General features: G+C 33.6%; 2 protein-coding genes across 5 annotated transcripts in view; one reads left to right on the top strand and one right to left on the bottom strand.

Annotated features, from left to right (window-relative positions):
• LOC134280345 (cytochrome P450 4F8-like) overlaps positions 1-3763 on the bottom strand; it is a 4023-nt gene extending 260 nt beyond the window's left edge. Inside the window, exons 1-11 of the mRNA XM_062762757.1 lie at positions 3607-3763; positions 2786-2990; positions 2560-2687; positions 2328-2452; positions 1991-2053; positions 1771-1894; positions 1553-1688; positions 1354-1477; positions 634-829; positions 392-474; positions 44-109 (exon numbers count right to left, since the gene is read on the bottom strand). Coding sequence (XP_062618741.1) covers positions 44-109; positions 392-474; positions 634-829; positions 1354-1477; positions 1553-1688; positions 1771-1894; positions 1991-2053; positions 2328-2452; positions 2560-2687; positions 2786-2990; positions 3607-3756 — 1400 coding nt within the window. The 5' untranslated portion in view covers positions 3757-3763. The remainder of the gene's footprint in view (positions 1-43; positions 110-391; positions 475-633; positions 830-1353; positions 1478-1552; positions 1689-1770; positions 1895-1990; positions 2054-2327; positions 2453-2559; positions 2688-2785; positions 2991-3606) is intronic.
• Positions 3764-4793: 1030 nt separating this feature from the next.
• LOC134280547 (multidrug resistance-associated protein 1-like) lies at positions 4794-22745 on the top strand. Of its 4 annotated transcripts, none has more exons than XM_062762987.1 (29): positions 4794-4970; positions 6651-6827; positions 7140-7256; positions 7953-8081; positions 10907-11017; positions 11362-11423; positions 11660-11794; positions 12016-12234; positions 12730-12910; positions 13400-13720; positions 13831-13968; positions 14072-14300; positions 14400-14460; positions 15189-15315; positions 15520-15696; positions 15965-16132; positions 16310-16487; positions 16575-16653; positions 16922-17081; positions 17174-17408; positions 17708-18018; positions 18168-18367; positions 19085-19211; positions 19706-19807; positions 20924-21070; positions 21380-21538; positions 21662-21828; positions 21935-22129; positions 22616-22745. In XM_062762987.1, the coding sequence occupies exons 1-29, from the start codon at positions 4935-4937 to the stop codon at positions 22728-22730; spliced, it is 4563 nt and encodes a 1520-aa protein (XP_062618971.1). In that variant the 5' UTR covers positions 4794-4934; the 3' UTR covers positions 22731-22745. The 4 variants fall into 4 exon arrangements, with proteins under 4 accessions (XP_062618971.1, XP_062618978.1, XP_062618991.1 ...); XM_062762994.1 differs by having other exon boundaries at positions 4795-4970; positions 12019-12234; XM_062763007.1 differs by lacking the exons at positions 4794-4970; positions 6651-6827; positions 7140-7256; ... (1 more) ...; positions 10907-11017; positions 11362-11423 and having other exon boundaries at positions 11670-11794; positions 12019-12085.
• Positions 22746-22794: the final 49 nt, after the last annotated feature.

The raw sequence follows: 22794 nt of genomic DNA, 5'->3' as shown, positions 1-22794 counted from the left end.
TATAAACAGGCCCTACGATTTATATTTGATATTTTTGCTGTACCTCTTTACTAAAGCAGAAATCATCACTTTTTCTTCATTCACTGCAAAATTCTGCCCAATGCAATTTCTAAAGGAAAAAAGGTGAATTTACAACGAGTCTGGCCATTAAGCTTTCCTGCGTACTATAATGTATCCGGTTTTGTAATATAATTTAGACGTGTTTCATTATATAAATGCACAGAATAAAAAAATAAATAAAAATAAAACAATCTTGTTCAAAGACAAAATTCTCTGTTTTCAAGGATCTTTGACCTTATATAAAATTTGATCAGTATTCAACATTATACTCTGAATTCGTTTCGTGGTGTTGCGTATTGTGGCTTAAAAACCAAAATGTTAACTTCTTTACCTGGATCCTGCTGAAAACGGAATATAAGTGTAAGGATCTCTTTCTTGTCTCGTCTCATTCTCAAACCTCGACGGTCGAAATTCCTACAATAACCGTAGTATATGTAGGGTAAGAGAAGCATTAATTTATATTGTCTTATACGAAGAGCGATCATTTTAGATACCAGTTGGGTAATATTTTCTATAACTTATCAATTGTCTTCCATCAGATTCATACTTGTCTCCATGAAAATGTTTACGTACCATGTGATCAGGCCAAACGTCAGGATGATGATTTATAGCATGAATTAAAATGTCTACTTGAAAATGGGCAGGAATCTCTACCCCATCTAAAACCAAGGGCTTCGTCAGCCAACGACTTATAAAAGGTACAGGACTGTGCATCCTCAGTACTTCCTTCAGAAACATCGAGGTGTACTTTAACTGATTAAGATCTTCCCTAAAGAGAGTGCGAAAATTTTTGATTAACCTTAAAATTTAAAACAACGTTTATTACTTTTGCATAGAATATATTGAGGAGCTAATACCAATAAAGCTAATGACGAAGTATCTGTCACTGAGTACATTATTTACCGGTATTATTCTCACCTTTAGCCTGAAACTTAGAGGATGAAATAAATAATGATTTGTAAAATTCCTTTAAAATCCTTTTTGTGGCACAATGGTAAGAATGTTTGCTCTAAAGAAATGTAGTAAGCATCTGATCCTTTACTCTCGCTCGGATTCAAATCCAGCACGAGAAGTGGAGGTAATAGCACAAAGAAGATCCCTCCTTGCTCAAATGTCGTTGGTGCCGATCATAATTCTTACTTTGCAGCCTTTCACCTGCAAGTGGTGGCATCTCAATATGTGTGAAAAATTCTCAAGGGGACACTAAACACATAAACAAAAGGGACATAAGGAATTAAAAAAAAAAAGAAAGCTGATGTCAGTCGGGATCTTCTCAACTCTTTATCTCCTCACCATGAGACTTGTGGTCTGCTGTCTAAAACTGACGTCACTTCTTGATAAACCTTTTCCTGTTCTTCTGGATACTTGGCTAAACAGTAAATGGCCCAACTTATGGCAGATGCTGTTGTGTCGTGTCCTGTAAAATGAAAATGATTTGATATCAGATACTAAGCCTTTCATGCCTTGATTTGTCATCGATAATAATATTTACCTTCAAAAAGGAAAGTATCCACCTCTGCCCTGATGTCCTGGTCATTTAGACCTTCACCATTCTCATCTTTAGCCGTGATCAAAATGTCTAAAAAATCTAGCCTTTTTCCTGCTGTCTTATTGATATCTTTTTCTGTCTAAATAATGTACTCATATTACAGACAATAACCAAAACATGCTCAAAAGATAACTGCAAGATAGAAATATACTTTTTAATACCAAAGCTTTCCTACGAGAAGCGATGATTTCATCAGCAAACTCGTGAACATAGTCGATGAGACGCTTATATTCCCTGCCACTCGGTGAGAGCCAAAACAAAACATCCGGATAAAGCCAAGGAGATCTTAATTATATAATAATAAAAATCATATGCATATGCATATGTATATGTCTTTGATACTATTTCATAATTTGAAATATAATGCAAATAAAGACTTACAAGGTCCTTTGAACAGATAGAGACCCCAGTCGTCGGACAGCCTGCACATATGGGTGACTATCTCTGTATAGATTGATAATGGTAATATTACTTTATGAACAAAAAAGTCTTAATGCTAAATACTGGGGAGGTTTTCATCTTACACAGTATAATATAAATCATTCAATTCACATTTACTTTGAAAAACTAAACCACATTCATCGTACAAGGGTTTCAAGACAACTTGGAAAAAAAGGGGAAAAAAGCTCGGAGTGGGGAAATTTCAAACTTTTATCAACATAAATCGACAATCTAATTACAATATGTTGTTAATTTTGACAACAAAACAAAATCTTACCCCTTTTCCTGTACCTGCCCGGTGTACGACAACGAACATCTTAACATGGTATCCAATGTAGCCAGTGACACGTGGCTGTAGATTTCTATCGCTTCCTTTGAATCACAAGCTTTTTGTACTTTTTCCTAATTGAAGTAAAATTTAAGAAATAACTACATGTATTGCATTGAACATGGATTTAGGAACTATGGAAAGAAAGATTTTTTTAAATTTTGAAAACTTTTGGACTTACGAGGAATATATTAGCGACGTCATTGTAGATCTGAACGTAAGGTCTGAGAATGTCAAAATGGAAGGCGGGAGTTAGCAGACGACGATTCCTCTCCCATTTCTTCCCGTCCGACAGCAATAGGCCGTCACCTTGCCATCAAAAGGAAAGCTTTTTTAACGGTGATTAGGTGAAAAAGTGGATGTGAACTGCAGAAAAATATCAGATGTTGTGATTTCTCTACTCCTACCTAACCAAGGCAAAATCATCCTGTAAACTCCTCCAAGGTTATATTTCACTTTTGGTTCAGAGGACTTAAGCAGGATTTTGGCCGTGTCGGGATGGCAAGTGGAAAACACAGGATATAAAAACATGACCCAACCGCAAAGGAGCTTTGCTTTAGTCTTCTCCACCATGACCAAAACCAGTTTAAAGAAGTCGGCCATGTCATTTACCTTTAAATAATGATGACAAAAAATTAAATTAAAGAGGTTGAAAGGTCAATAAATTCTAAAATATGCCAAGCAGACATAACTGGCTAAATCTGATATGATAAAACACCTGATATGAAAATATCTGCTTAAAAAGTAAGTAGAAGGTGTACACTCTGTCTGCTTTGCTGAGTAAAATAAAACGGCCAAAAGCAGCCATGAAAACGATTTGGCAAATCCCTAGCAACCCCCGAAGTAATCTGTCGAGTACAAAGACCATGAGGAAATTCATTTTTGCAGAGGAAGATAAAATACCATAATGTGTTTTATATTTGCAGTTTTTTTAATTGCATTAATATTTATTATGTGAACCATGTGGCTACAGGCTACATCATATTGTCATGTTATATTCCTGTTTTGTTTCTTTTCCCCAGTGTTTTAACTTTAGTTATTTAATTCATCACATCCTAATGTATATGTGAATTTGTGAAGTGTGATTATTATTTTCAATATAATTTTTTCTATCTCTGTTGATGTGTGACAATCACTCTAATGTGATTTTAATAGGATGGGAAGTTTAGAAAACTATTTAAGTGTTCAGAACATAATTAACTGGGAAGTTAGCCATTTAAGTACATACCAGATGCAAATTTCCCCATATTGGATGCCACGGTTCAAAAGAGGTGATCTTTGCAGTAACCTTGCTCCATTGTTTGTATCTATGTACATGCTGAATGATAAGTATAATGGAAAAGACTACTGCTCCAATCAGTAAGGTAAGTAAAATCATGGCTAAAAACTCTCTGTACAGATAAAAAAAAAAGTGACACGATAAGTTCTCCATAGGACGATTTCTAACATTTATCTGTTCATCGACAAAACATGGCAAACTAAAGCATTTTGATTTAGGATTAAATAACAGATACCTGAATCTTTGTATGGATTTATCTTAAAATATTCTTTAACAATAGAATGGATGGATAAACTCAGCAACACCTTTCAAGCGGATTAAGTTTTCCTCTTAAAAATGCACTTCAACCTGTAAACAATATTGTAAAAATACTGAAAGCTGGAAGTGTCATATAATTATGGTTTAAAAGTTTGGCCTCCTTACTTAATAGAGAACATGTTGTCGCTCAATGCGAGATTTTAATATGCATCTGATACATGTATACAAATTACATGTATCTTCTTTTAGGAAATCATATTTTGACTTCCAGAATATATATCTTTTTAAAATGTCTATATTAGTTTTTAATTTTTCTTTAAGCCTATGACAAAATTTAGAAGTTTTATGAAATTTGTTTAAAGCTTGTTAAAAGCCAAAAGCATGCCCTCTTTGGTTTTACATTAATTTTAAATTTCATCATATAGTCTTTACCTTTAATCCCACTTCAAAAGAGAATTTTCTGATGCAATGGAAAAGACTAGGGATGATGAAATACCCACAGCAAAACCTCGTCTAGCTTTCTCCATTCTAGGAATAGAAATATACTTAAACAAAATACTTAGTATTTTATTAAATAAAGACGCTCCTCCAAAATATACTATTGGCATTTAAGTTTCGCCTTAACCCTTACCCTAACCCTTAAGTTTAATCCAAATATCTTTACCCTAACCCTAACATACAATAAATTTCTATGTAACCATTCTCTTTCAAATCCTTCATCAGAAGTTGCCGTTGTAACCTTACGAACACTGACAACTGTCTAAAATAATTTTTTATTAAAGTTTGTTAAAAACTGAATATTTCAATAAAATATATCCAGGATTTTTTTGTGTCAGAAAAGATCCATGTCACAGCTCGGGCAATGCTGATGTATATTTTTACAATATACAATATCAACACTAATGGGCTACCGTACTTTCAAAAATTCTTGCACCACAAGAAAGAAATACTACAGACATATATAAAACTTGAGAAATAACAGATTGAATGTAAAATTCAAATTGAGTGCACGTGGTGACATGCCTGAATTCTGCAGAAACAATACTCTATTCTGGGTACGTGTTTGTGATTCTCACCTTTATTATAGTTCACGATGTGAAGTTATTATTCAGTATGTTACCTATGAAATATCAACATGTCTCTGAAATGTTATCAGTTAAGCGATAATTATTTGCCTGAAGCAAAATAAACAGGTCAATTGAGTCAAAATTTAGAACGGAAATACTTAGAACATACTGCATGCTTATTGAAAAAATCGGCTCACTATATTCATAACGAATAAATGAAAAACAAAAGTTCGTATCATCTATATATAATCGAGTATTGCGTTATTAATTATACTGGACTAGAACTGAATTCAATTAAATCACCTTTCTTTATTTTACAATCGATCAACCTCAAATTCATAAAAAAATGATATATTGTAATTTGCTAATTCGATAACAATACAAATACAAGTAACCAGAAGGAAAAGGGTGAAAATGAGAAAGGAAGAGAATAGGGGCGCAAGGAAAGGGGACGGAAGGAATGAATATTGCACGCCAAATTCACAAAAAATGAGCTAAACATAGTTTCACAGTCGATAAACTAGGTTTATCGGTTGTAAACTATAGTTTACGGACTGTAAACTAAAGTTAACAACGTCAATCTATATTTTACATCATTCTGTAAACCATAGTCAACGCGATAATCTATTTTTCACAACCGTAAACTATACTTAACACCGAAAACAATCATTTGCGATTGCAAAACATAGATTTTCTGATAAAAACAGTTTCACAATTTGTAAACTATGGTTTACAAGTCTTAAGCATAGTTAACGATCTGATAAACATAGTTTCACGATTTATGAAACTATGATTAACACCTCTTAAATATAGTTTACGATTGTAAATTATAGTTTACAAACGTGAATCTATGTTTATCAACAAAATCTTTTGTTAACGCTTTATTACAGACAGATAAGCTTAATTAGATTAGCATTCGTAAACTATAGTTAACAACCGTTAAAATATAGTTTTACAGATAAAAACTATAGGTACATGTAACGAATTGTTAATTATAGTTCAGGGTGTGTAAACTATAATTTACAGTCGATAAACCTAGTTTATGAACTGTGAAACTATGTTTAGCTCATTTGTGAAATTCTATAGTGTCGAACAATATCCGACATCATGATAAAAGTACCATTCGGTGAAGGCTGTGTCGTTTTTTGTAGGGCATAAAATACAATATGTTGGTCAGCTTCACATATGAAGTATTTGCAAAAGTCGAACCATTTAGATACCATTAAATTTCGATTAAATTGCGATTAACATTTCCGAAACTTTCGTTTTTTACCCAATTTTCATTATTTTTTTTAGGAAAACCTGTTACGTACAGTGTTTGAATAAGGCTGTATACTAATGACTATATATGGTTTAATCTGATTAACTGTACAAGTTACTTTGTCTACTAAATTATAGCTGTCAGGTAAATAAAAAATCTACAGCATTATTTCCCTATAATTAAAAGCAACTTTTTTTTTATAGAAAGCAAAATGCATGGCAGTTTTTAAAGAAAACCAAATCAGAATATATTATTTCTTCAGAAAACTGATTTGTTATCTTTAAATATGTGTTTTTATATACTTATCTACATCTGAGCATGTCATGCATGATAGCTTGTAGAAAACATCAAACAAAGGGACATAATAACAGGAACCGAAATAACGTGTTTTTGTGACTTTTTGGCAGGACTGGAATCTGACCAGAAGTGGGGAGCAGCCATTATTTTCTCCTTGCTTCCTGACCTCTGTTCCGGTCTGGATGATCCATGGCTGGATTTGGGTTGTCTCCCCTTTCTACATGTATTACCTGATCAGACAGAAAACAAGCCCTAATCCTCTTAGCTGGCGAATCATCCTAAAAACAGTAAGTAAACATTCAATAAAACTGAACAGGCAAGCTTTTTCTGAGGAAATATATGCAGTAGACAAATCTCTCTGAGTGTCAAGTGCTTGGTTCTATAAATTTATAATTTCTCCATTTGTCCCAACCCTAAGAAGAAAAAAAAAAAGAAAAAGAAGAGAATTTAAATTATCAATTTCTAAGTACATTTGTATATTATTATGTTCAGGAAATTTCATTTACATTCAAATGTATTAGCAATTGAATTTAAATTCATCTTTGATTTTAAGAACACATGTATTTTATAACTAATTTTCAATCGATGCTCTATTACAGTTCCTCCTCGTGGTTAATGTTGTATTGCTAATTGTGGAGTGGATAGTTGAGGATGCGTCTCTTTATCTGACACGAAGGACAGCTGTATTCAGTTTTACTCTTCAGATTATTACACTGGTAAAAACCTTAGCTTCAGACATGTTTAATATGCTACACGCGTATCACAGTAAGTAAAGCTTATGGTGCAGAAATACTTGGTCTAGAGTTATAGAAACATATGTTTCTGTTGTAACTGTATTGTTTGCGGTGAATAACAATAAACAGTAACACTTTCTTTTCACTGTTGTTACATCAAGGAAAGTTATACATTAAACTAAGTTTCCAAAATAAAAAAAAATCTACGAATTGTTCACTTTAATAATAATATTCTGACTCTTGTGAAATGCTTGGCCATATAGTTAGCAAATCAGGAAATAACATGCATATTCTTATGCATAAACCGTGCATCAAAATCTTCAATATGTGAAATAATTTTTATGAATAGTAGTATGATTTAGGGGTAATATAGTACGAAAATATAATGATTGATAATTCTGATTTATCATATGACAATCTATGTTTCACATATTTCTTTGAATTTTATCAGATAATTTTTTTTAATTTTTTTTATTTTTTGATGCGATTATGATACTGAATCATTGAAAAGCTACAATAGGTATTTTATATACTTGTATTGTAATCTCTTTTCAATCATACCTTCAATTTTTTAACAAAGTTATTGAACATTAATTCAATAAAAGAATTAGTGAAAATAATTTTCCAATGCTTTTTTAATATATGTTTGGTATACTTACATTCTTTCTGTTTTTCTAGAGTTTGGTAGGTTTCTACATTTACATGGAGCGATGGAAGGGCTTTGTCACTTCAGGAGTTTTATTCATTTACTGGACTGTAGCCATTATTATTGATACTGTCCCACTATATCACAGAATTCTCTTATCGGTAAGTGTTATATAAAAGACTATAAAAATAACATTAATAATTTTAACCAAAAATTAGTAATTATATTTTCTTCTTTTTCGTTTCATGAAAAGATCTTTAAATTCATGTCCTCCACTAAAATATAAATTTTAAATGTGTAGGAAAGCTGTATTTCTTCAATCAGGGAGTCAGGTTCCCTTGGTAAATTGATTGCAGGCCCGTAGGAAGCAATTTCAGTTTTGGGATTACACAGCCAAACATTTCAGTTGGAGGGGGGGGCACTATCAACTACCATAAATTCCTTGACTTGCCAAAAAAAGGTCATCAGACGTTTTTATTGAGTAATTTACTGGCAGATTTATGACCGATGGTCATAAAAAACTGTTATATGAAAAGGCGAAGTTAACAAACAGTGTTTGATATCAAGAACATATCTTCAATAAATACAAATCTGTTAACAAGAAATATAACACTGGCCACCAGAATCTCCACAGGTAGTACCTCCATGTAGAGTCAACACTCCCTTGTTGACTGATGACAACTGCCCTCAGCCCTACGTATTGATCTGATAGACAAATGACTAGTATTCTGTTGTCTAATTTAGTCAAAAAGACCTAACAATGTTATAAAACACATCAGCTAAAACACGACCCAGAGGTAGGTGATATTTTGTAACAATATCAGTTTTTTACCGACCTTAAAAATTTATGAAACGCTGGGCTAAACAAGACTTTTGAAATCCCTGCAACATCAACTTATCTTTCTTGACTTTAAATTGAATCTTCTTTGAGCATGATCTTGTGTATCAATAAAGTTGGGATTATGAGCGTATGCAGTTTATGGAATATTACTACGTTAAGGCCGGTTTACACTATGCATCTTGACACATGCATCTTGGATGCATGTGTCAAGATTCACAGTGTTGTTTCAAATTAAATGGATCTTGCATCTTGAACGATCGAATAGAACTTGTTCTATTCCGTGCTTCAAGATGCATGGAACTAACCAATGAAAAGAAAGGTCAGAGTTGAGATTGAATCATAAGCCTTATTTTCCTTCATAGTTACCCAAGATACACAAAAACAGAAAATACTGATTAAAACTACAATTAGAAAAACTAATTTGATTATTATAATATAGAGGGGTCTTTGTTTTAGAATGAATTAAATTTATCTTCCAGCATAATTTGTGTATCAATAAAGTTTTGAAGGATTATTTTTTGAAGAAGATAAATTTCATCTTTACAAAGTATTCTTAAGATGCATGCATCAAGACACATAGTGTAAATAAGCAGTTTTGATGGAATATTACTACGTAAGGAATTTCGAGGATGGAAAAGCTTATTAAAAAGAAATCTCGTTATATATAATTTAGTTGTAAGTTGGCCCATTTTCACCTGAAGGAGACAAAATATCTAGATGTAAAAAAGATGTGACAAACTCTGACGAATCTTTTATTTTGAGTTCACTGGGATATATCGACTCTGAATATTAATGAATGTATCTTTTATTATTGTTAAAACATCGTCGATACCTTTGAAAGTCGAGCTGAAGGGCTGTAATAAATTCTGCGTCATAGGATGGAAAATATGTCGGCTAATAAATTAACATAACCAGTGCTCATCAGAAGATTGTTGAAAGACTTAGTCTTCAAAGACAATATATCAATGTTGTCACTGAGGAACTCAAGCATGGTTTTAATATCATCTTTAGAGTACTTGCTTGAAGAATCAGTGATTTTTTACAAATAATTTTTTGACGGCGAGTCACAAATTATAATAAAACATATGGAGATAACGAATAGTATTCAAGTTCAAAAGTCTATAAAACAATACAAAACAGGAGCAGAGCAAACAATGACCTCAAAAACATCAGAGGTGGGATCAGGTGCCATGGAGGAGTGAGCATCCACTGCCGACCGGTCACACCCGCCCTGTACTCCTTGTTATGGTCAGGAAATAACGGAAAAATCCATCGTCGATTATGTGTATAAATAATGGACTAAGAATTGGTATGAAAAACGTCAGTCAGCATTTGACTCAATGATAAATTATATTTGCTGACAAGGTCATTGTATCGACCATAGAACTTATGAAATGATGACTTTAAACGAGACAGCTGAAATTCTTGTTTCATCAACTTGTTTGTCAAAAATTTACCTCGCCTTAGAAATTGGTCATACGTAAAGCATGCTCTTGAGTATGGAATCAACTGAGAGACATAAACTCCGTATGCATCTGATGAAGGTATATTGCTGCATAAGTAAAGGAAGTTGACGATAGAAAAGTTAAAGAAAAGTTTATTATAGAGCTTGGTTGTTAGATTATCATTAACGTCTTTTTCAAGTAAAATATCCAAATATGAAAGAGATGTGTCAGAGTTTGTGGTATCTTTTATCTCAAACTCACCAGGATATATCGTATCGACATAAGAATGGAAATAACAAGTTAATTGACAATACGTCGTCGATATATGTACATGCATTTGTAAATGTCGAATTGAAAGCTGTGCCCATTTTTTGTTGAAAAAGCAGTTTTCTATGAAATCTAAATAACAACTTTCTGACTTATCTTGAAGAATGCATGAGTGTACGCAATGTATAAAAGTAGTCCGTTTTGATGTGACTGACTTTTGAAAAAAATGTGATTTTGAAGTTTTCTTAGAATGAGTTTTTCTTAAAAAGGTTTAATTTTACAGAGTGTCTCCCACAATTTAAATTATTTTTTCAACGTTATCTTATTGCAGAATTATACTATCCTTTGTACTGTGTTGCTAACTTTGCTTTAGTTTCATTTTCTATGGAATTTATACTTAACTAAGTTGTCAGTTTCCCTTTATCATTACCAGGAGTATTCTAGAAGTCCTCTATCATTGGCCTTATTTTCTACGATCTATGGAATTCAGTGGATGCAGTGGATTTTGTCTTGTTTTGCTGAAATTTCAAATTCAAAGGATGTGGTAACATATTTGATTTTTTTTTAAAATTTGGATTAAATATAAAGAACAGTTTATTAAACAGTCATTATTTTATTACTCAGTCTTAGATCTTACTTGCTGATAATTTGCTCTTTAAACGAGTCCCAAATCTTCTTGATCTTAGATATACATGTAATTATAATTGAAAATAAACCAATGCTAAGAGTTGTTTCAGTAAACAAAAATGAAATTACTATCACCAATTTTATTAATTTTTTTATACATCCATTATTTTTAAATATTCATAAGTTTATTAAATGCATGTATATAAAATATAAATTCAAAATTTATATATTTTGGAATTTTAGTTTTTTACATCTTTTCAGGGGAATAGTCCATACTCTAAATCTTCCTTTCCCGTCAGGCTATTTTTCTCCTGGATATTTTGGTAGGTTTCAAAGTGGGCATGCCCTTTCTGCAGGATATCTATTATGATGACCTGTATTTAATAATCTCTGAATATCCAAAATGTTCACTATGCCTATACATTCAGTCAGGATTGGTATCCTCTAAACAAGCTAGACTCTGATATTAACTTCAAGGTATAGAATAAACTAGGTGCAATGTATTTATAAATATTTGGAGAATAATATTAATTTTTATAATTCATTTATGAATTATTAGGATTATTATCAAAGGATACAGAAGAACGTTAACACAAGACGACACATATCCCTTAGAATCTTATGATAGAGCTGATACCCTATTGACTAAGTATTTAAAATGCCGGAAACATTTGGAAAATAAAGGAAGGAAAAGGTAAGTCTACAAGCAAATTAAATAATCTGAAATTACAAAAGTATGTTTTTCCTGATCCCACCTCTGATGTGTTGGAGGTCCGTGTTTGCTCTGCTCCTATTTTCTACTGTTTTATGGACTTTTGATCTTGAATACCTTGAATACTGTTCGTTATCTCCATTTGTTTCATATTTAAACACAAATTTAAAAAATGAATATTTTATGATGGTCTTTACCTCAAGCAGTATTAAAATGAGAAAGGAACAGCCGACAAGGACACACGAAGATGCTGGAGAGTCTTTGCTTACAGAGGTTGGACAAACTCAACATTCCGATCACCATTTTCCCCATCAATCCCTTTTGATTATCCTTTTAAAACTTTTTGGATTCGAATACTTAAAGTTCCATCTACTAACTTCAGTCTTGCTAATTACTAGATTCACCAACATTCAATTACTCAGGTGAGAATACAAAAATGAAAAGCTTTAGTGGATTTTATATCAAGTAAAATTCCAAGAATGATAAAGGGAATACACTGTATACTACTGTGAAATTACAAAATTTCGCGGGAGTTTGATTTTCGTTGTTTTCGAGGTATGACGAGACCTACGAATTTATGTCCACCGCGAAATGTAAAATGTTACAGACATAAGTAATCATTAATTCTAGATTCACGAAATCAAATCCCCAAGAACAAAGAGATTTTCCTAAAACCACGAAAATTTGACCCCACGAAAATATATGATTTCACAGTATTATATAATATTCTAGAAACCCATGCAATAAATGCCTATTTCAATTATGTAACTTACTTATTTATGGACTCTCTCTCTCTCTCTCTCTCTCTCTCTGTGGACAATCTAGGAAACAATGTTCGATTTCTTTTAATTAATTCATTAGAATAGCTAAATAGAAAGGCTTCTAAGTAGTACCTCTATCTCCATGTTGTTTTTCAGCTTGCTTCTTGAGTTTATAGCAGAACCTGGAGCTAACCAGCTATGGTGGGGTTATATGTTGGCGGTATCACTTTTTGTGGTATCGGTGATAGAGGTTTTGTTTCACTATCATTCTATGTACACGGCCTGGAACCTGGGAAAAAGAGTCAGTGCTACACTTATGGCTGCACTGTATAAGAAGGTGATAAAACAAATATACTTGTTAATATTTCAATATATCAGTTCATTACTGGAAATTAACTTTATGACATGTACTAAAGTTCGAAAACAGGATAAAGTTCGTCTATGTTATCGAATACGTTGATGTGTGTCCTCTGTCTCACAATGCTTTCTTCAAATGATTTATACATCTTCCAAATATAGATCTATTTTACATCTGAGTACTAATTGACCATTAGCTATGAACCCTCTTACAAATCCTTGTCTATCCAGAAATGAGATGTTTGCATGGAAATGACAACCATTTTACAACCCATTTGCTAAAAAAGTTCATATTTCGCAAATATTATGATTAAAAAGTATAAATTTATCAACAGAACATTATGGAAGGAAAATTGCTTTTATTCTTCTCTCTGTTTCTATCTTAAGTGCCATTTTGCAAGTATGAAATTTGAAGCGTACATTTACAAATGACACATTTATCTTAATAGACACATTTCTGATCTTAAAGGCATTGACAGTAAGTCGCAACTCAAAGCAGACCTCTTCAGTGGGTGAAATTTTAAATCTGATGTCAGTGGATACGTCTACCATTCAAGACAACATGATGTTTGTTGGGCTATGGATCGAAGCTCTTGTGGAGATTATGCTGGCTCTTTATTTTTTGTATGAGCTTCTTGGATATGCGATGTTTGTAGGATGTGGGGTGATGGTTCTTTTGGTACCACTAAATGCTTTCCTTGCCTCCAAATCCTTTAGACTGATGCAAGAACAAATGAAAGTCAAAGACGGGAGAATTAACATTTTATCTGAAGTTATCAATGGTATAAAGGTATGTATTCAGGCTGTTTTTACTCTTCGTACCTTCTTAATTTATTCAATTGATTTCATAGTGCTATCAATTCATATTCAAATAGGATCCAAATATCACCATTTTTCTAGGTCTTGAAGCTCTATGCTTGGGAAATGACTTTTAAGAACAAGATCATAGACATAAGAAATAAGGAACTTCAAAAACTGCTGCATCTGAAGGTCTTTGAGCGAACCATCGAAACTCTATTTCACATAACACCTGTTATAGTGAGTATTTCTGTATCATATGTGGACTACCTGATTTGCTCACATGTTATCCTTGAACATGAAATTCTGTGTTGATGTAAACCTTTATTTCTATCTCTTGTAGGTGATATTTTCTATGTTCTTTACATATGTACACATCAGTGATAAACCTCTCGACGCCAAGACAGTATTTGTTTCTCTTTCTCTTTTTAACATTCTGAGATTCGCCATTGACATGATACAAATGGCTCTACGAAAAACTTTGAACTTTGTTGTGGCAGTCAAACGAATTAGCAAATTCCTGAATAGAACAGATATTGCGGAAGATGTCGTTCAAAGAAATGCCAAACAAGGTAGATCTCTCTTTTGTTTTCGTGTTATTGTTCCTTGTCTTTACTACAAATGGAAAATTATTGGTATTTTTAAAAATTATATCACCCTTTTCTATTTAGAGAAAGCTATTCAGATTAGAAACGGAGAATTTGCTTGGGATGACAACACTATCTTAAAAGAGTAAGTCATTTCATTGAATCAGTATATTCAATTCGAAATAAAAGACACCACAGAAAACCTGACACATCTGTTTCACATTTGACGTTTCAGTGATAAAAATAAGTAACAAACTACCAACTAAACTTTATGATGTATGGAATGCCTTTATTTTCTTTCTCGTCAATTATCTAGCCATATACCATTATCACATGTATATGGGCTTTTGCTTCCAAATTGATTTGATACGGAATAGTATGATATGTTTGCGATAAATTTCCAAATTCGAAACAGGCCACTAACAAAGACTGCAGTGAATTAATTCCACAAGGGCATCAACGACTTTGTAAAAAAAACAACGTAAAGTCAACTTCACTCCATTTCCACAGTCGATATGAGTATGTTGTTTGCAAATACAATCTACCTTTAGATCGAATGTTGACTGACGTTATTCATACAAATTTTCAAACTGAATTGTGTCTCTCAATTCACCCGATCATGAAAAGTGGCACGACTTATGTAGACTTTATGATAACACAAGTAAACGATATCCTGTGGTTACTTGCTCAATGTTCAGGCCAGAAAATGTCAGGAATTTTGCTGAAAACATGCTGCAAGGCCCTGCAAGTCTTTTTCCAGTTTTCTATTTTTCTCTTTTTCTACAATGAATATCCGAACATATATTTCAATAGAAATACCACCATCCTTGTCATGAAGTGTCATCATTCTCATTTTGAGTTTTTTTCATTAAGTGTGAATGTAGAGATCCCAGAGGGCCGTCTTGTAGCAGTGGTTGGACAAGTAGGTCAAGGGAAGTCTTCATTGTTGTCAGCAATCCTAGGAGAGATGACAAAAATTAGAGGGAGCGTTACCATTAAGGTCGGTGTGAGTTTCTACATAGAAAACATAGGAATTAAGTATTAAAAGTTTCACAACATTTTTATGCTAATTTTTCCCCCATATCTCGAATTTACTTGGCGTATCAGTAACTTGAATAACTTGAATAATTTGCCGATAAGATATAATACTTATCATAGATGTATTAATTAGAATTTGAGTTTTAATGATTTTTTTCTGTTTCAGGGATCTATTGCATATGTTTCACAGCAGGCCTGGATTCAAAATGCTACCATAGAGGAAAATATTCTTTTCGGATTCAAAATGGACAAGAAACGGTATCATAGAATAATTGAGGCTTGTGGTCTGACGCAAGATCTGAACACGTTTCCTGCAGGAGGTCAGACAGAAATAGGAGAAAAGGTTTGAGAAATACCGGTATCTACGGTAAAATATTATTTTTGCCCCCCCCCCCCCCCAAGCCAAACTTTGAAAATTATATAGTCTGTATACAAAAACCAAATTAACAAAAGATAATTATAGTTTGAAAGTTAATTAGCGGTTATTCTTGCCTCTAGTCTATGATGTCACATTTTGATTTTCCGTAATGTTCTCAAGCAGAACATAATAGAAAAGATAGGTCATATTGTTGTTTAGAATTTACTGAGTGTCATCTTGCTGAATGTTACAGGGAATAAACCTGAGTGGGGGGCAGAAGCAGAGGGTGAGTCTGGCCCGAGCCGTGTACAGTGACGCGGACGTCTATCTCCTGGACGACCCACTGTCAGCCGTCGATTCTCATGTCGGCAAACATATATTCGAGGAAGTCATTGGATCGTCAGGGTTACTGAAAAATAAGGTTTGTAAAAATGCTATTGTACATGGGAACAATGGTAAATCTTCACAAAAACTTTGCAACACTTGAGGCAGCTTGTCATTGATCCAAAGTATTTCTTATATGTTAATAAATATATATACTTACTCTTATTTTAGGTACATGTATTTCGTTATTTCATTGCGTCATGTTCGTTTTCAGACATGTATTCTGGTTACACACGGGATCCAGTGGTTGAATAAAGTGGATGAAATCATTGTGCTGGCGGACGGGAAAATATCGGAGACGGGCTCTTATGATGAACTTCTTAGTCATGCTGGACCCTTTGCAGATTTTCTCGAGAATTATTTGATAGATGTTGATGAAGGGGAGATAGAGGGTTTGTATGTTCTTTGGAAATCTTTCGTTTTAAGATTAGCCAACATTACGGATAGATTATTGATCAATGATAGAAATATAATTGTAGAGGAGATGCGGGTAAATGTTATACAGAGATTAACATCACTAACCTCCGACGACACCAATGGATCAGCCATTGACTTAAGGTATGATTTATTGATTTACCAGTATATTTCAACTATACTTATAGTTTGACGAAAACTAGAGACGCAGTTGTTTGAATACAAACAAATTAAAAATACCCCCGCCTTCCAAATATTTCATACCTTGTCAAACAGCCATCTACATTTCTTCACAGATATATAGTTGTTTCTGCACTAGCATTCTAATATGTTGTTTTCAAAAGAAAGAAGCTACAGTTGTTTGGTCGAGGTTTGTGCCCATTAATCTATCGGTCAATTTTCTTTGATTTAGAATGTCTATGAACGATCTAACTGCAAAACATTTGAAAATAAAGAGTACCTCCAGCAGTGTGACAGAGAAACAGATTTCTGTAAACTTAGAAACAGTGACAAAGAAAAATGCTCAGGTTAAAGACAACTTGATCGAAGAAGAGGCGGTAGAAACTGGACAGGTATATCAAAACAGCCAAGAACATGTTCATTAAAATATGTTATATAAGTAAACTTTACATGCTTCTAATCTCATGGATTTACACACCAACAGGTGAAATGGAAGCGGTTTATGGCTTATTTCAGAGCAATGTCTCTGAAGTACTGCATTCTCATGGTGATGTTATATGGACTTGGCGAGGGCATGACTCTGCTTGGAAATATATGGCTTAGCAAATGGACCGAGGATCCTGTTTTTACATTGGTTAATGAAACTATACATGACCCAGATGTTCAACAAAGGAATACATATTTCCTTGGGAGTTACATGGGTTTCGGATTAGGGCAAAGTAAGTGAAATAATTATACCTCTCCTGAAAAGGGGCGTGTTTGTGAGCTTTGTTCTCTTGAACTGCCTTTTATGTTCATGATTCTCCTTTTCCTAACATTCTTTATGTTCATTGATATAAAAAAAATTGATCTGTGGAGCTCCTTGAAATTGTTCTTATTCTAGAAAATCGAAGGATTCATCCAGTTACACTAACCTTTGGATAAAAATGAGATTCGCGACTATAAACACTTGCCTAGCTTGCTAAATTGATTATGAGGATGTATAATGTACTAATGACATTTTCTTTTTCATTTGCAGTCATTTTCGTATTGTTTTATGGGATTCTATTTGTACTTAGAACAACTGCCGCATCTCGCAAAATGCATACCAACCTTCTACATTCAATTCTGCGCTGTCCAGTTAGTTTTTTTGACACCACTCCATCAGGGCGAATCATGAACCGTTTTTCTAAGGACATGGATTCAATAGATACAGTATTTCCTTGGTATCTAGAAATGGTCATGTTCTGTTTTATTTCACTTCTGGGAGTTCTGGTTGCGATCACATACACTTCTCGCTGGTTTCTCTTGGTAGCTATTCCAATTGGAATTTTCTACTACCTCTTACTGGTATGAATCTAATACATTTTTCTGACCTTGATGTTATATCTTAATATTTATTTTCAACTTGTTAATTTGTCATTTTTTCGTTCATTTTTAATTTTTTTTTTTTTGGACAAAAATACATAAACAATGTAAGTACTCGTGTTTCCCCACAGAGTTTTTACTTACCAACCGCTAGACAACTGAGAAGAATTTCATCAACCAACAGATCTCCAATTTACAGTTATTTCAGTGAAACCTTAGCTGGTGCGAGTGTCCTCAGGGCATTTGGTAAAGGAGACGAGTTTATGTCTGAGCTTCAGAGCAGAGTGAATAATTACCAACAAGTCAAGTGGGCTGAAATATCTGTCGATGGGTAAAAATTTGTTTTAATTTGTATGCATTGTTGTTATATACTATGAAATAGGATACAGAAATTTTCAAAATTTGATGAATGAAATATGGATATAATGAACATTATTCAAGCTCAAAGTCCATTTAAACATTGCAAAACTAAAGCAGAGCAAATAAGGACTTCTAAAATCATCAAAGGTGGGATCAGGTGTCATGAAAGAGTAAACATCCCCTGCCGACCGGTCATAGCCGCCTTCTGCTCCTTGTCAGGATCGAGAAAAACTGGAAAGTCCATAGACAATTAAGTGTTTAAATACTGGTACATGTAATTGCTTAACAATTTATATGTATACTAGTAACCCCTTCAGTCAAATTGGGACCAAATTATAGGTTTTCTCTGACAAGGTCATTTAATTCACCTTGAAATTCACCGCAGAATAGAATAATAATAAAAGATTAACTACAGAAAAGATTTGACAACAAAAAGTCATTTGATTAAAAATGCTATCAGAACTTTTTAGATCAAAGAAAGATCATTCATTATATTCAATAAAACCACAAGAAAAGTTTATCTGGTCTAACACGCTGCATGATTATATTCCACAATGTCTTAATTTTAAGTTACAAAACGCTTCTCATCTTTAGATTTTGGCATTCTAAGCATCATAGAATGCAAAAAGTGGCATCTACATAAATACCGTTTCTGGGCCTTTTTATGATTATATGAAATCTTTAACAGGTGGAGAGGTATTCATGTTGGACTTCTGGGATGCTGTGTGATTTTAGCAGCTTCTATAATATCAGTAGCAACCAGAAACAGTATAAGCGCAGGAATGGCTGGGCTCTCAATATCCTATTCCCTCAATGTAAGTTTAAAAAGTGTTGGTTATTCACTGAAAGATTATGTTATACGCTTTTTGATGTTAGCATATCTGTAGAACTTTGAATTTTTTAGAATTATTTTTCCGATGGGATATTTTAGTATTAGTCATAAAAGTTTGTGCTAAAATTGAGATTTACTCAAGTCATGCGGTATATGTTTAATATATAGATGTTAGACATAATTTTATAAAAGAAAGTAGTCTTCTCCAAAGCCCTTTGCCAAGCTTAAGCATGAAGCAAAAAAAGAAATGTTAAATGAAAATTTATAATTGATATTGTGGATTTCTGAGTTTGTCTGCCTCAACCATGCCAAGAACATAATATAAACTCTGAAAACCCCGAAATGATCCTTCATGTTTTTATTTTCATATTTTTACATTGATGCCTGTATGACATTTCTATAAAAGGTTAAAGAGTTTTGTTACTAAGCATCATTTAAAATGACCTTCTTGGATGTCTTTTCTCGTACAATTTGCAGGTAACAAATCTGATGAGTTGGTTGTTGTACACAATAACCACAGTGGAAACAAATGCAGTATCTGTAGAACGTATAGCAGAATATACTGATAAAGAACCAGAGGTATGAACAAACCCGTTGAATACAGTGTCAAAAACATCAACTGGTTCACAGAAAAATTAGCGTAAACCAGAACACAGGCGCTTGATAAAATATATTCTTATATAATTCCAATCTTCATTGTATCTATTGAATTCCTGTGTTTTGATTGGACGAGAACACGTTTAAGAAAATTTTTACACATCGATAATTTTTTTTTTTCAATCAGAACTACTTTTTTGACCAAGCTTCTACATGTAGTTTATCGTATAAACAACGAAAGCAGTTATTTATTGTCTGTTTTGGATAAATTATAAATACAAAAAACTTCAAATTTAATTAATTAAAACAAAACTGGTGACATGCTAGGCTGCCCAGCTGACGGACGCCATGAAAATGTTAATGTCACTGTTCGATCACGAGTGTGAATTTTAAAGATCGCTGTCTCAACGTTCATAATACGAAGATAATCAACTCAGTTTGTATCGTTTAGACAGGGAAAAGAAACGTACAAACTCTTGCCCTATAAGCATCAAATTCATATTTACTTTCTATATTGTTCCTCAATCTTTGAACAAACAAGTGCAAATCGAAATTCTGCAACTTTCGCTATGAGAGATGTCGTTTATGTCAACATGGCCATGGTCAAGGACGAACTATTCTGAAGTAAACTCGTAATTACGATATTTGTTGACTTAAACAACATTCGATAAGTCTTTATAAGTTCATTTATCGATTGTTTTGACAATTTAAGTTGAACTCTATCGAAATTCATCTCGATTACGTTCCTTTGCGGTAAAATGTATTCCTTCGCCGTCCAGAACTAACGGATTGTATGGAGGCCTCAAAGAGAAATAATTTGAATATTTTTAAAAATTCGATATTGGAATTATAAGAATTAAACGTTCTTTTTGAAAAATTTATCGATGTGTAAACTCTTGACATTTTACTCACAAACTTAACATAAAAGTGCTTCGCACTTTTATTCAGTTTGTGAGTAAAATGTCAAGAGTTTACACATCGATAAATTTTTCAAAAAGAACGTTTAATCCTATATTAAATGATTAAACCACATACCTAAAATAATTACGCTCACAAATGTCTTAATTTTCTTTGATTATAAGTTATTTTGCATTACAGGCTGAACTTGTCAAAGCCGATCATCGACCTCCAGAGGACTGGCCGAGTCAAGGTCAGGTCACTCTGACCTCTTACTCTACACGATACAGACCCAACCTAGACTTAGTTCTGAAGGACATCAATGTCACCATCAAACCTGGAGAAAAAGTAAAGCACCATAGATAACCAAAACGATTGTAACAGAAAAAATCGTTTTGTTCTTAAAGTTTTGTAGGTCACCAGAGACATGCGCTAAAAAAGAGCTTTTCTGATCAAAACTTGTCCATTGTTCATCTCTCACTCACTCGCTCGTCCTTAGACAACAAACGACATGTCCACACCAGTTCTTCTAATCGGCCATTAGGGAAGCTAGTTCATTTGCATCCCTTGTCTTTGTGTCTCACTTTAGTGTGTTCATCTCTCTTTATGTAATAAAACTTCTACTGCCTTTAAAAAGACAATATTTCTTTTGTTTAGGTTGGTATTGTTGGGAGGACAGGGGCAGGTAAATCTTCCCTGACCCTGGCGCTGTTCCGTTTGATAGAACCAGCCTCTGGGAATATAGATATAGACGGGGTCAAGTTAACAGATATAGGACTTCATGACTGTAGATCAAAGCTGACTATTTTACCCCAGGTAAGAAATGATCCATCTAGTAAAATTATTATGATGTTCTGCTGTTAGTGTGGATTATTTTAAGAGAGAGAGAGAGAAGGGGGGAGGAGAAAGATTAATAACACCTACATTTTTGACTAAAAGGATCCGGTGTTGTTTTCTGGTACTCTGCGGATGAACATAGACCCAATGGATCAGAGCAAAGATGGAGAGATTTGGAATGCTCTTGAGCATGCTCATCTGAAATCTTTCGTGCTTACTCTGCCTGCTGGGCTAGAATCAGAGTGTGGGGAGGGTGGAAGTAACCTCAGGTACTGAAAAGTCAGACTTACGGACTTCACTTTTAACTTTGAGAAACAAAAAAAAATTACTACTGTACGTTTTCAAGTCATTTCTTGGTGATGTTTTTTTTTTCAGTGTAGGTCAAAAACAATTGGTTTGTCTGGCGCGATCTCTTTTGAGGAAGACAAAAATTCTAATACTGGATGAAGCCACGGCTGCAGTGGACCTAGAGACGGACGACCTTATACAGAGGACGATACGGGAGGAATTCAGGGAGTGTACAGTACTGACCATCGCACACAGGATCAACACAGTGATGGACTACGACAGGTATAAACAATATCTCAGAGGATTCTATAAAAACTAGAGGTACTGTGAGCAATGAGCTCACTAAATGATATCCCCCCGCCTCCCATATGAATATAATGACGGTGTCCATGTTTTGCTATGAGAAACCAAAAATATGTGTTGGATCAAAAAGTAAAATAAAATAGGCCTGTCTGTAGGTCCGTCTGTTGCGCTTTAGGGTACCCATCTCTTATCCGCAACTCCTCTCCTCGCACTGAATGAAATTTGATGAGACTTTCGCAGAATCTTTATTATACATTGCCATTATGCACCTCCTATTTTAATTTTTGATCGGGCAAATAATTTTGGGTTTCTCGTAGCAAAACATGGACACTGCCATTATATTCATATGGGAGGCGGGGGGAGGGGGTATCACTTAGTGAGCTCATAGCTCACAGTGCCTCTAGTTGTATCTAAGATATTGTATATGTAAATAATTTTTAAAAATAATTTTCATGTGTTTTCTAGAATTTTGGTGCTTGACAATGGTCGTCTACTGGAATCAGATACACCACAGAATCTGATGTCCAACACTAAGAGTCTATTCCATGAACTAGTCAAAAATGCTGGCATTATAAAATAAACTATCTTCAGCCAATTGAATTTCATTTCTTGCTGGTTTGTATTATTAGCTTTTTATCCTCCTT

The sequence above is a fragment of the Saccostrea cucullata genome, unplaced genomic scaffold (assembly GCF_032062105.1).
Source record: "Saccostrea cucullata isolate Sc308-1 unplaced genomic scaffold, CSIRO_AGI_Scuc_v1 ctg105, whole genome shotgun sequence".
NCBI classification, from domain to species: domain Eukaryota; kingdom Metazoa; phylum Mollusca; class Bivalvia; order Ostreida; family Ostreidae; genus Saccostrea; species Saccostrea cuccullata.
This window is presented reverse-complemented; position numbering and strand designations above follow the sequence as displayed.